The following is a 13,521-nucleotide window of genomic DNA, read 5'->3' as shown; positions in this document are numbered from 1 at the left end:
AAATACATATGTACACACACATATAAGTAACTAGATATCTAGGCACTACATAATTCTATTTCATGACTTCTAACAGGGCTCAAGAAACTTCAGTTGCACAGGTAACAGAAGAGAATGAGAGTATATTCAATGTATGCAAATGTCATAATGAGCCACTAAAGAGAAAGTTAAATTGGAAAAAGATTGAAGGAGAAAGATCAATTAGGTCAGATTACATAAAAGTAGGCTTGTTCGAAGGAAGCTTTCACATTCACTGTATGCAAATATATGACGGCATGCATATCTACCCATCCAGAAAAGGCTTAGAAAAAGTTTAGAGAAATGCTCCCAGCTTGGTGCTAAGCACATAAACAACTTCAGTTGATAGTTACAAGTTCCCCTCGGCTACCTCTTCCTCAACCCCCTTCAGAGGGGGAGGTACCCTGCTACAGACAGGTGAAGTAATACTTGGGTTTCTCCTCTATTCAAACTACTGAACCACTGGCTGAAACCTGACACCGAACCCTCACTGCTGCGACAAATTAGTGATTCTGCAAATTAAGCCTCACAGAGACAAAAAGATACATCATCTATGTATAAATTGTGGTGAGTGAATACACCCATCTTGATGCATTTATCTTAATGCAATCCTACACTTAAGGTTATATGAGAATAGCTGAAAAATATTCCTTTCTTTTCAAAATAGTACAATAAAACCCACATTTGATGCTCACTACCTCAAGAATCTGCCAAAATAAGTCTCTAGCTAAACCGTATGTAAATCATTTCCTTTGACCTTGCTTCCAAGCAACCTAACAGTCTGAGGTATTTGATATTTACTTGTATAGACCATTTCCAAATATTTATGTGGTTATGTTTTCCAGCTTTGAAGGGCACAATATTTACAAGCATAGAGATTATGTAATCCAATTATAATTTATCTCTCCAAAGTGAATTTAAAATCCAAATGCATTTCTTTTCAGAAGCAAAATGAAGGGTAAGCCCTTTCTTTTCACTCTTACCCTCATCATCACTGGGAAGATAAAAGACCTTCCCTCCCATTATGTCTGCAGGGATTTCTCACTCAGACAAGATAGAATTTCCCTCAATCCACGTCACGTCACACAGGCTTTTGGGGCACGGTACTGGTGGAGGAAAGGCACTAATTTTCTAGATTAAAAAAAGGAAAACTATTGGGAGGGAGGGGGACTGAGCAAGCATAATTAAGTGCCTCCAGGCCTCAGATAACTATTGGAGAAATAACAAGCTACTGACAAGATCTTTATCTTCCATCGTGCTCCTAGAAACTTTAAACTTTTTACTGCTGTTACAAAAATGCCACCACTGAGGTCCCCTCCGCTTCCTGATGCCAGGTTCACTTAGCTACTTTCAAAATGTTTAAGTCAGCAAACCAATAAGGAGGCTTCTCACCAGCAGTGCAAAGGCAACTGTGTAACAACTTTAGGATGACGGTTGTAAAGAAAACTCTTTTTTTTTTTTCCTCAATCCTGATGATTAATCAATTTCCCCCCTCCTCATTCATCACAGCTTTGTTTTAATCAGATGAACTGGGCAGCAGTTCTGTAACTTAAGCCACACAAAAAAACACGACACTGTAATTAAGACAAATATCATCTGGAGGGAAAATTAATCACTGCAGAAAAGTATTTTCATTTTAGGTCTCAACATACACAGATGATGAAACCAAGTCACACTCAAAAAGGTAGCAGCCTCAAGATTTCCACACATGAGGCGTGCTGGAGGTAACAGCACATCCCAGGTCACCGATGTTGCAGTGCAGACAAATGAGCCACACACTTTAGAGGTAGCATTCTCTTCTGAGAAGACAAATACACCATCCACTATCCCTAAGAATGAAAGAACTCATGTGACTTAATAGCAGTAGGGACACACTACTTTGGTAGATATAACCTATCTTCCCAGAGATATACAAATTGACTTCTGCCTCTCCTTCCAGAGGGAGATATGATCCCACACTTCTCTTCAATATTAGAACCAAGATGAGACATAAGTTGCAAGATGATGTTTTATATTTCTCTCTGCTTACGGAATGAAAAGATGAGCTGCTATTTTTTGAAATTCACTCGATCTACAAGCAATAAGAGGGAAAATTAGATTGACCAAGTCCATACTGTTTCCTAGTTGGTTTGGCTAGTTTACCCTGACATCATTAGTAATCATGCAAGTGTACTTAGAAAGCAATTTTGTCTGTGTGGAAGGTAACTTACACATTTAATAAAACCCTACAGTAGGGAGCCATTCAGTCTACTTTTGTTTCACTGTCCCCAGACCACAGGCAGAGTATCTTTTTAATAAAATGTAGTCTGCTACTATAGGTACAAACATAACAGTAAAACAGTTCACTATAAACTAGTCAGACTCAAGTATTCTGAACACATTCAGTTAATGTCTGTCTGCTTGGCATCAATTTTGGGTTTAGCCAAATTTAACCTCCTCTGGATCCATTAAAGCATCTCATAATCTCCTTTATTCCTGTATTTGGGGTAGCAGATAAAGATCTAGTATATCCAGGATATCCAATATTCAGCTAATACAATATTAAAACTGTATTTAGCCCTAGCTGGTTTGGCTCCGTGGATAGAGAATTGGCCTGCGGGCTGAAGGGCCCTGGGTTCGATTCCTATCAAGGGCACATACCTGAGATGCAGGCTTGATCCCCAGTAAGGGACATGCAGGAGGCAGCTGATCAATGATTTTCTCTCATCATTGATGTTTCTATCTCTCCCTCCCTCTCCCTTCCTCTCTGAAATCAATAAAATATATATTTTTAAACTGATATTTAAATTTTAAAACATCTTTTTAAGTCAGTATAATTTTCAGTTACCCTGAGTATATTTTGAGATTTCTAACTTTAACTTCAGAAATTCTCATTTTTCAAAAAAACAAGAATTATGTTCAATAGTGATATTTTTGTGTGTGAATCACTCTGCTCCTAGAACATGAAAGTTAATTTTCAAAAACAGACCAAGCAAAAACCTAAATATTTTGTAAATGCCTACTATTCACATTAAGTCAATTATGTAATCTGTTCCATGTATTACCAAATTCTATGTCAGTTTTAAATCAAATGCAGTATACTACCAAATAATATTGAATGTAAATTTTTTTTAAATGCAGTATACTACTGGCTTTAAATTGCATTCTGTGGGTCTATATTTACACATGAGTTTCTAAGTTGCACTTAAAAAAAACTAAAAATGTAATCCCACTTTTTATAAATTCTTATATTACAAAAACAAAGATACCATTTCATAGAAAAATTTGGTCTTATAATACAATATTACTTTCATAATAAAGTCCAAGTTCAGTCTGACAAAACTTCGCTACATATATACATGTGTGTGTGTGTGTGTGTGTGTGTGTGTGTATGTATGTATATTTCAGAGAGGAAGGGAGAGGGAGATAGAGCTAGAAACACCAATGATGAGAGAGAATCATTGATTGGCTACCTCCTGCACACACACCCCCATGGGGGATCAAGCCCAAAACCAGGGCATGCCCCTGGACCAGGACTAGAAAGGTGACCTTCCTGACCAAGAATAGAACCACTGAGCCACACCAGCCAGAACCTACCTATACTTTTCAAACTTTCTGTATTTCATTTACCCATCACTCTAATATTTCCCCTATTTTCATGTCTTTATGAATGCCAGTCCATCATTCCAAAAACAAATTTAAAAATGAAGATGGACTTGCCCTGGCTGGTGCAGCTCAGTTCAAACTCAAGCAAAGCAAAAATGCCTTCCAGCACAAGCCAAGAAAAGTTGGTGGAACTCACTTGAGCCTTGAAGACTATAAGCAAAATTTGTGGAATTTCCAATAGAAGCACATATGATCCAAATCCTAGGGACAAAATGGTCTAGGCATGAATTTAGAACTAACCGAGGGGAATGATTAGAAGCTAGTACAGGAAAGTCTTAAAAAAACTTTAAGAACAAAGAGTACTGAACCCATAGGAAGAGTGAAGAGGACATACAGGTTTGAAAACTAGGGAAAGAACTAAGTAGACCAAGAACCAAATCGGAGAACTCAAGACAGGAACCTCATCTGAGAGAAAGAGGAAATAATGTCATGTTGAATTTGAGGTGAAAGTAGGACATTTATGGCCTTTAGTACCTGAAGACATAGAACAATAGAGGGGTAAGTCATCTAGAAAAAGATCAAAGAAAAAAGATCACAACCAGAGAAAAAGATCACAACTAGTCCCAACATATACTCATGACTAAGCATAGGAGAAGGAAAAATCATGAGTAAACCAATTGGAGAAGTCAGAATGAAGGGTGAGGGTCAGTATAATACAATGTAATAGAGTCCAAGACAAGAAAATATTTTTACAAAGAGGGTGGTCAACAGAAAATGAGAAAGGAAGACTCAAACACTCCACTGACAGCCTTTTTTATTTACTGACCATAAAGAGTATAGCTTCGCCCTGACCAGTTTAGCTCAGTGGCTACAGCGTCGGCCTGCGGACTCAAGGGTCCCAGGTTCGATTCCAGTCAAGGGCATGTACTTTGGTTGCAGGACCCAGTAGGGAGTGTGCAGGAGGCAGCTAATGGGTGTTTCTCTCTCATCGATGTTTCTAACTCTCTATCCCTCTCCTTTCCTCTCTGTAAAAAAATCAATAAAATATATTTTTTTAAAAGAAGAATGCAGCTTCAACAATCATTGAAACACAGAATTTGAGACTGCAGAAGCTTATCACGCAGCTCTGTCCCACTGTGTGTGTGTGTGTGTGTGTGTGTGTGTATTTTTTTTTTCCAGTAATGGATACAGCCTGAAATACTAGGTGTACTGGTTAATAATGGCGGATTTTGTAATCAAAGAAAACACGATAATTTCAAGAGAAACATCAAAAGTGCTTTATTCAAAGCTACACATTTCCCCATCTTCCAGGTAATTTGTGGATACCATCCCAATAGAACTTTTCTTGTTTTGAGGCAAACCATTCACAGACCACTTATTCGTACGTTTTGAAATGCTGCTCAGAAAGTGCATGTGCCATGAATTGGAACAAGTGGCAATCTGAAGGAGCAAGGTCTGGTGAATACGGAGGGTGGGTTAATACTTCCCAGGCAAGATCTTTAACATGTCTTTAACTGGTTTTGAAGTGTGTGATGGTGCGTTATCATGAAGCAAAATTACTTTGCTGTGTCTTCTGGCACATTCTGGTCGTTTCACGATCAAAGTGTGGTTCAAATGGATTATTTGTTGTCGGTAGCAATCAGTATTAATGGTTTCACCTGGTTTTAGAAGCTCATAATACACCACACCTTCCTGATCCCACCAAACGCAGAGCATTGTCTTCTTTCCGAAGCGATTTGGCCTTGCAGTCGATGTTGAGGGTTGACCTGGATCAACCCATGATTTTGTGCATTTGGGATTCTCAAAATAAATCCACTTTTCATCACCAGTCACAATTGGATGCAAAAAAAGACTTTCTTTCGTGCCGTTGAAGCAACATTTTACTGATGACTTTTTGGTTTTCCCTTTGTCTTTCGTTCAGTTGATGTGGCACCCATTTTCCTTCCTTTAAAATCTTTCCCATTGCTTGTAAACTATTTGAAATTGTTTGCTGACCAACGTTTAGTTTTCCTGCAAGCTGTTTTTGAGTTTGACACACATCTTTATCCAATAACACTTGTAATTGTTGGTCTTCAAACTTTTCCGGTTGACCTGGATGTCTTTGTCTTTCACATCGAAATCATCACTTTTAAAGCATTTAAACCAGTGTTCACAAGTATCTTGAGATGTTCACCATAAGCTTCCCAAAGTATACAATAACTTTTTCTTCAAAATAAAGTAATGAAATAAAACTTCCCACAAATGTTCTTTTTTTGGCACGAAATTCGACATTTTTAAGCATAAAAATATCTATAATGTTAACACCTTCAGCAAAGTTGACATATGAAGTTTTGAAGCTTGTTGTCAATACAACAAAATAGCATACATATCAAATCACATATATATCAACATATGTGTAACTCCATCTATTGAAAAAATCCATATTAACAGGTACACCTAGTAAAGGACACATGTTGAATATATGTCCTTCAGTAATGCATTATGGTGAAAATTCACTAAATAATAAACTGAAATGTTGTTGCAGATATGGCATCCTAATTTTATTTAGCTTAACATCAAAACTACTTTTTTAAATTTTCTTTAGCCTATACTAAAGCTACATAACAGATGAAAAAGAAATGTTAAAAAGGAAGGCAGCCAAATACCTTCCAGGTGGCAAAGATAACTCAACCCAAGACTCAGTATTTAGAGTGCTTTAACCCATAGGTAGATTGATAAGCCATAAGTAGATTGCATGGAGTAAAGTAAGTGCCAGTGGAAAAAGGTTGAATCATATGAAATCACCAATATACAAAAATGTATTATCTTGTTTCAGATGTTCCTTAGAAGACCACAAATAACAAGGAGTAATTCTCTGCAAAAAAATTCTGTGCCACTGACAAGTTTTTAACAAACTTTTACGAGGAATTAGCAAAAAGGGAGATTTCTTCCAACCTTTTAATACATTTGTATACAGTATATCCACTGAAATACAAGCCTGCATCCCTTCAACACCAAAATAAACATTTTTCAAGTTCATCTGGTCCTCTATTTCACAAATGAGAACCACACCAACTTCAGAATTTTGTATGCACAGAAAAAAAAAAAAAATAGTTATCTGACCCAAGAAAGGCCCCAGGGGGTTTGGGCAAGTCTCTGCAAGTTGTTCCTATGAGGGCCAAGGCAAATTTTAAACTGCAGAGAAGCAGGACTAAAACCACAGTGCTCGCTGATGCTCCCTATATTTGCAAACTCCTTTGCTCTCTCCAGTCACCATGGGTTTGTACTGCCTTTCCAAGAGGATTCCAGGAAGCACCAAAGTTACAGCACACACATGCTTTAAAAAAAACAGCCGAGTAAATTCCCATGATGCCAGGGTACTGGGTAGTTTCCAAGGGCAGAGTGTTCCAGAAACATACAAATAGTTCAGACTTCCCAAAGAAATTCCAGACAAATACAGACAGCTGCTCTCTCAGAAAGTCATGCAGGCCTTGGCCAGGTTAAAGCACAGCCCCAATACACCATGGTTGTGGTGTATCCCAGGTCAGGATACATACAAGAAGCAACTAATGAATGCATGAAATAAGTGGAATGATAAATCAATGTTTCTCTCTCTCAACATGATATAGATAGATAGATAGATAGATAGATAGATAGATAGATAGATAGATAGACAGATAGACAGACAGAATGTAAGTCATGCAGAATTGCAGTTTAGGAGTCTGGATGAAGAGCGCACGGACAGACAAAACTTTTCCAGCCTCTTAGGGATTCTAACTAACCACTGAGCATTATTCCCCTTATTTTCACTTCAATTGTACACTCAGATTCCCTGTGTAGTGCATGTTATCTAGCAATATTTGTGTTCACTGCCAATGTGATAGACTTTCAGTAATTATGGGAAGGTCTCCACAAACTTTAACCTTTTTTAAAATTTACATGAGAACTTTTAAACCTTTCCAATATTCAAATGTTTGCCACTTAAAAAAAAAGATTTTTAAAAGCTCAGTATCATTCAAAAATAAAAGCCCCTCCCGCCACAACTCCCCTTTTTGCCACAAAAACATAGGTAAAATAAAAATAAAGTTCTTATGAGTCTCAATCAAGATACTTACTAGTATACTTGGCATCTATTTTAGAATTTCTGAACAAAATAGTTATCATAAGACATGTTCATGTTTACATCAGTCTCACACAATTTCAATCTTTAGCAAATAAGATATGTTTGACTGCATAATTATCCACTTTTAATTCTCTTTCCTCATGCTCTCTTCAAATACATATATTGCAATTTTCACCCAACTGTAAAAAAGGGTTTTCCTTAAGGTAATTTCAGTAACAAACAAACTAGAAGTTGGCTTCACCAGGATTACTTAAGTCAAATGTAACTGGGCAGCAAAAAAGCTGCCATCTTCTGCCAAGGGATCTCTATGGCTAATTAAATTACTCACCTACAGTTTAAAAACCCAAATTACAGAATAGATATTCATTTCAAAATGCAAGAAAATGTACTCTCAGTTCACAGACCAAACTAAAGAAACTTCATTCCAAAATAAAGAGTACCTGAGCTACTTAGTAATAAAACAATTTAAATTTTTGGTATGTGTTGAGTCTTGTTGAAGCGTTCTTTTCACCTAAATTAAGTGTTGCAAATAATACCAAAACAAAAAACAAGAGCCAACTCAAAATTACCATTACAAAAAAAAGAGTCAGAACTCACAATACTACTTCCCAAACTCTAGAAAGCTTTGTATTGGGGGGGGGGGGGGGGGGGAACAGGTCATGGGAATGAAGTTTTACTATTTATAAATACTGTACATGGTTTAAAAGATATTGAGTTTTCCAAAAATTTTAGCTTCTACTTTGTGTGTAAACTTATGACAGTTCTAGTAAATGTTAAACAAGTGTAAAGTAGATTTAAAGTACCATCCCTACAAATACAAAATGCATGTCCCAAACACATAACCAGTATGTAAGGAACTAGAAGTTTTTGAACCCTTTAACAGCCAAGTACTTTGTCCATGCAAATGACTTTCAAATTCTCAGGCAGGCCGTAAGAAGAAATACACAAGAAACTATACTTAACTAAACATTCAGTCTAATTTATAATAGTACATCACAGTAAATACTTAAGTGTTCCTAAGCAACCTCTCTTCAGTTCTAAAGCAGTTAAGTTTGGGTTGATTTGCATTTTACAACTGAATTTCTTCCTTTTATGATTCTTTAAAACAGGAAAATCTTTCAGATCTGAGTGAAACTTGGTTTTAACAAGTAGCTCATTTTTATGAAAACTAACCAGAAGACTTAGTTATGAGTTAGAACACCTCATGTTGTTTCTTTTCTTCTTAAAATACCCATTTACTCAAAGTGAAAATGCACTTGCTGTAATCTGGCTTGCACCAACTGACTCTTGATTACACCTGAAGCATTTACTGGAGAATGGCAGCCTGCTTCATTCCAAAGCCCCACTAGGTTTCTACTAGGTCCTACCACTGGGCCTCCAAGTCTAGACAGATAATCCTAACTAATACTTAATATTAACAGACTTACTACCTCGGGTCAGTAAATTCTTAAAAATAATGAAATTATAATTGCATTTGAGAAAAAAATTAGATCAAGTAAGAATCTAATAAAAATGGTTGAGAGATGATTTGGCTTTATTATCTATATTTTTTTACTAAGCACTAAATCTTAAAACTTTAAGTTATATTCCTAGTTTAAGAATAATACCCTGACTTAAGGCCATTTGAGAAACAAAACTAAAAATAATCCTAAAACTTTGGCTTTCTCTACCTTTAAAGAAAGGCACTCCAGCAAGTTTAAATAGGTTGTACCCATTTCCAAGGACATACCAGTAAAAGAATGGTGTAAGTATACTCTGTACTCTAAATGGCAAAAAATAAAATTAAAAATTTAATGGCAAATGCTTTATCATAGCTCAAGTAGTATGGATAGATGAGCAAGTAAGATAAGTAGTTAAATTCAAATATTAAGTAAAATTGGACTTGGCAGACAATCCTGACTTCAAAGAATGGGGGTGGGGGGTTTAAAAGTAGGCTTACAGTGGTCCATATGGAAAGTAATACAATAAATAATAAGTAATTATACAAGAGTAAACTCTGTGTTTCACGTACTCACAATGTAAACCTCCTAAGGAGGCACACTTTACCTTTTGAAACACTTGGTAAGTTGCATGGGTGCCTAATAATAAAGTTGTAAGTGATAATTTTACTCTAAAACACACTGGAAAAAAATAAAATCCTGTTTCCTTCTCCAGGAACTTCAACACGACACACGGTAACGACGGGGGTGACAGTGCATATAAAACAACCTTGGTGTAACTACTGCGCAGCAAGGATTATGCTGTATATAAAAATTCTGATTATCTTTATTATGGTGCCTGCACAGTCAGGATGAGGCCCGCGGAACTGTACCTCCGTGCTTGGTGGTAACACTGAGGTGGCAGAGCGAGAGAAAAGGTCCGCACGTCCCCAGCCCAGGTCACCCGGGGGAGCCTCTTCCTGCTATTTAAAGACCTGGGACCCCCGGGCACTTCCTCGCATAGAGAAGTGCGGGCCCCGCTATTCCGCGGCCGGGCCAAACGCCGCGCTGGCCCTTTAAAGGTTCTCGCTTCCTGCACTCTCGGCCCCTCCCTGGCTGTCGCCTGCTCCCGCCTCCGCCCCCGCCGAGGGTCACACTTGAACTTTAACTCGCCTCGTGCAGCCCGGCTCCACGGCTCCGCAGGCGGTGGCCAACACATTGCACACGTCGGATGCGCTACCTCGAGCTCGACACGCCCGGTTCCCTGTACTCAAGGCCACTTCGGGTAAAATCAAAACAAAGCAAAATGCACACCATCCTCCAAAAACTGTGGGGCCAACCCCCACACACAGGCTCGCGCCCAGCCTATCCCCCTTCCACCTGCTGGCGGGGCTCCGAAGCCCCTCGCCGCGCCCAGACCCGCCCGGCGCAGCGGAAACGGCTCCCAGCGCGGCCCAAGGCTGAGCGGTCGCGCGCCCCGGGTCCGTAAGGAGCCTTCCTCGCCCCCCGAGATTCTGGAGGTGAAAGAGCAGCCCCAAAAGCCCGCGCGGGCTGTGGGTGAGGGAGCAGCTCCCAGTGAACCCCCTCCTCCTTTCACTGGCAAACTTTTATCCCTGCTCTGATGTCCACTTCTTGGCGTCCTCTTCTCACTCCCTTAAACCAGCCCGCTCCCCATTCCATCCCACCCTCACTGGAGCGCGCGAACGCATACCTGTCCCCCCACTGGTCCCGAGCAAGCCCACCACCCGCATCGGCCGATTTCCGTCCGCTCCCAGCACCCGCGCCCTGCACTTTCAGGACAAGCAAACTTGCACAACTGCCCTATCTGCCCACCGCGACCTCAGGCGCAGGGAGAGGGCTTCGTGCCCCCTCTCCGGGTCCTGCAGTGCGTCCTAAGGCCACTCACCTTCCAGCCCGCCGAGCTGTTGCTGTCGCCCTTATCCTTGAAGTAGGGCACGCTCTTGACCATCCACTCGTAGATCTGCGACAGCGTGAGCCGCTTCTCGGCCGAGCTCTCGATGGCCTTGGTGATGAGGTCGGCGTAGGACAAGTTGCCCCATGCGTTGCGCCGGGACGAGCTGCTCTTGCGCGGCTGCCCAGCCAGCGGCCCGGCGGCGGCGGCGGGGGGCACAGGCGGGTGCTGCGACAGCGGCCCGGGAGGCGGGGGCTGCGGCGGCGCCGGGTGTAGGCAGCCCGCCTCGGGGCCCTGGAAGTCCCCGCACAGCCCCCCGGTGGCAGCAGCTGCGGCGGCCGCCGCCGCCACCGCCGCCGCCGCCGCGGCCGCCGCCACGGAGCCAGGCGCCTGCTGGAAGTCCCCGCTCTCCTCCAGCAGGCTCAGGTTGCTCATGAAGTCGGCGTTGACAGCGGCCGCCGAGGGCAGGCCCGCGGCGGCGTCGGAGTTGGCGGCCGCGCTGCCCGACGGCGCCGGGCTGGAGGTGGCCGAGCTGGACTGGCTAAACTCCGGCCTGGGCAGCGGCCAGGTGCACGAACGTGGCCGCGGCAGCGGCTCGAAGTCCGGATCAATCTCCACCACCTGGGGCGCTTCGGCCATGGTGACCCCCGCCCCTCCCCCAGCCCGGGAGAACCGAGAAGGGGTAGAGCGCAGGACCGGGGGCCCAGGGGGAGGGGCGCGAAGAGCTGGTCCGAGATTGGGGGCGAGATCGGAGCCGCGAGCGGACGGAAACCGCGAGGAAGGCGCAGCGAAGTGGAAGCGCGAGCCCAGAACTTAACTTCACGAGTCCATCAACAACTAGACTCCTCCGGGTCCGCTGCACCGACGGGACGGCAGGCCAGAGTCGCCGGGCTCGGGCAGCACCGGCGCCGCGCTCCTGCTGACAAAGCCCGCGGTCCGGACAACTGACGGACACCGCGGGTTGCTCGCTGTCCTCGGCGGCGCGACCGCGGCGCTGCTGCCTGTTGAATGTGGCTGCGGCAGCGGAGGCTGCAGCTACTACGCGGCCGCCCGACTTACGGGATCTGCCGCCACCCCCTCCCGCTGCGGCGCGCGCGCCGGCCCGCCCATGACTGACAACTAGAGCGGCCAATGAGCGCGCGGCACCGCCACCGGGGCAGCCAGTGGACGCCGTCCTGGGCGGGGCCGGCTTTCCTCCGGGAGCCGGCAGTGGGTTGGTAGGGGGTAATGGGGTGTTTCTCTCTCTCTCTCTCTCTCTCTTTTTCTCTCTCTCTTGGGAGGGGCCGGTTTTCCTCCGAGAGGCGGCAGTGGGTTGGTAGGGGGTAATGAGGTGTCTCTCTCTCGCTCTTTCTCTCTCTCTCTCCCCCCTCGCTCTCTACCCCCCTTTTTTTCTCCTCCCTTTCCTCTCCCTCTTCTCTCTCTCTCTCCCCCCTTCCTCCCTCTTCTCTTCTCTTCTCTTCTCTCTTTTCTCTCTCTGAATGTTATTTTCTGGTAATTCTGGAGTGTTTCTGAGCCTCCGGCCCTCGCGGTGTTTGATTGCTAGGAGGCAAACCCGCGTGGGGGCGGCGGCAATACTTTGTTTACTCCTGAGGAGCGAAGCCGGGAGGTACCAGGAGGACGAGCCGCTCGCTTTGCTTCGACCTCCTCTCCGGGCCCAAAGCGGGGTGAAGGGGGCCGGGGGGGAGGCGCCGCGGTCCGGGGGCGCCCCGTGGGCGGAGGCGGCCTCGCGGAATTCCACTCCACCATCCAGCTCGGAGCTCCACCCACGATTTCTTTGCAGAGAAACGTGAGGCAGCTGGTGGGCTTTGGTTTGGGTTTTTGTTTTCTTTCTCCGCGATCTGTCAAGTCCTCCGACCGGGTGGGCCGCGCACGCCCCCCGGCGCCGGGGTTCTGACTGCCGAGCAGGCGCGCCCGGCACCCTCCGCCGCCTCCGCCCCGCAACACACCTGTCCGCACCCGTTAGCGGAGCCTCTGCGGCTCGGTCTAGTCGGGGCAGTGGTCCAGCCCAGCAGCCACCAGCCATGTTCACTCACTCCATTCTTTCTCTTTTTTTTTTAATTTTTTTAAATATATTTTATTGATTTTTTACAGAGAGGAAGAGAGAGGGATAGAGAGCTAGAAACATCGATGAGAGAGAAACATCGATCAGCTGCCTCTTGCACACCCCCTACTGGGGATGTGCCCGCAACCAAGGTACATGCCCTTGACCGGAATCGAACCCGGGACCCTTGAGTCCGCAGGCCAACGCTCTATCCACTGAGCCAAACTGGTTTTGGCACTCACTCCATTCTTGACCTAAACGGCCAGAAATCAGGGGAAAGGGGCTCGGCCTGGCAAGCACAGCCCTATTTCACACGCAAATCCTAGACCTCATTCCCTGTGTAGAAACCTCTTCTGGGCAAGAACCTCAGATGGTCTTCCGAGTCCGTCCAGGGAGGGCAAGGAAAAGAACATTTAGTGAGAAACTTGTCACTTTATTACATACC

The 13,521-nt window shown here is 43.9% G+C and overlaps 1 protein-coding gene across 1 annotated transcript in view; it reads right to left on the bottom strand.

Annotated features, from left to right (window-relative positions):
* FOXO1 (forkhead box O1) overlaps positions 1-12,203 on the bottom strand; it is a 118,316-nt gene extending 106,113 nt beyond the window's left edge. Inside the window, exon 1 of the mRNA XM_079778524.1 lies at positions 11,030-12,203. Within this exon, the coding sequence (XP_079634650.1) occupies positions 11,030-11,674 (645 nt within the window). The 5' untranslated portion in view covers positions 11,675-12,203. The remainder of the gene's footprint in view (positions 1-11,029) is intronic.
* Positions 12,204-13,521: the final 1,318 nt, after the last annotated feature.

This window comes from Cnephaeus nilssonii (genome assembly GCF_951640355.1).
Source record: "Cnephaeus nilssonii genome assembly, chromosome: 8".
In the NCBI taxonomy this organism is placed as follows: Eukaryota; Metazoa; Chordata; class Mammalia; order Chiroptera; family Vespertilionidae; genus Cnephaeus; species Cnephaeus nilssonii.
The sequence above is the reverse complement of the archived record's forward strand: the minus strand, read 5'-3'. Positions and strand labels throughout refer to the sequence as shown.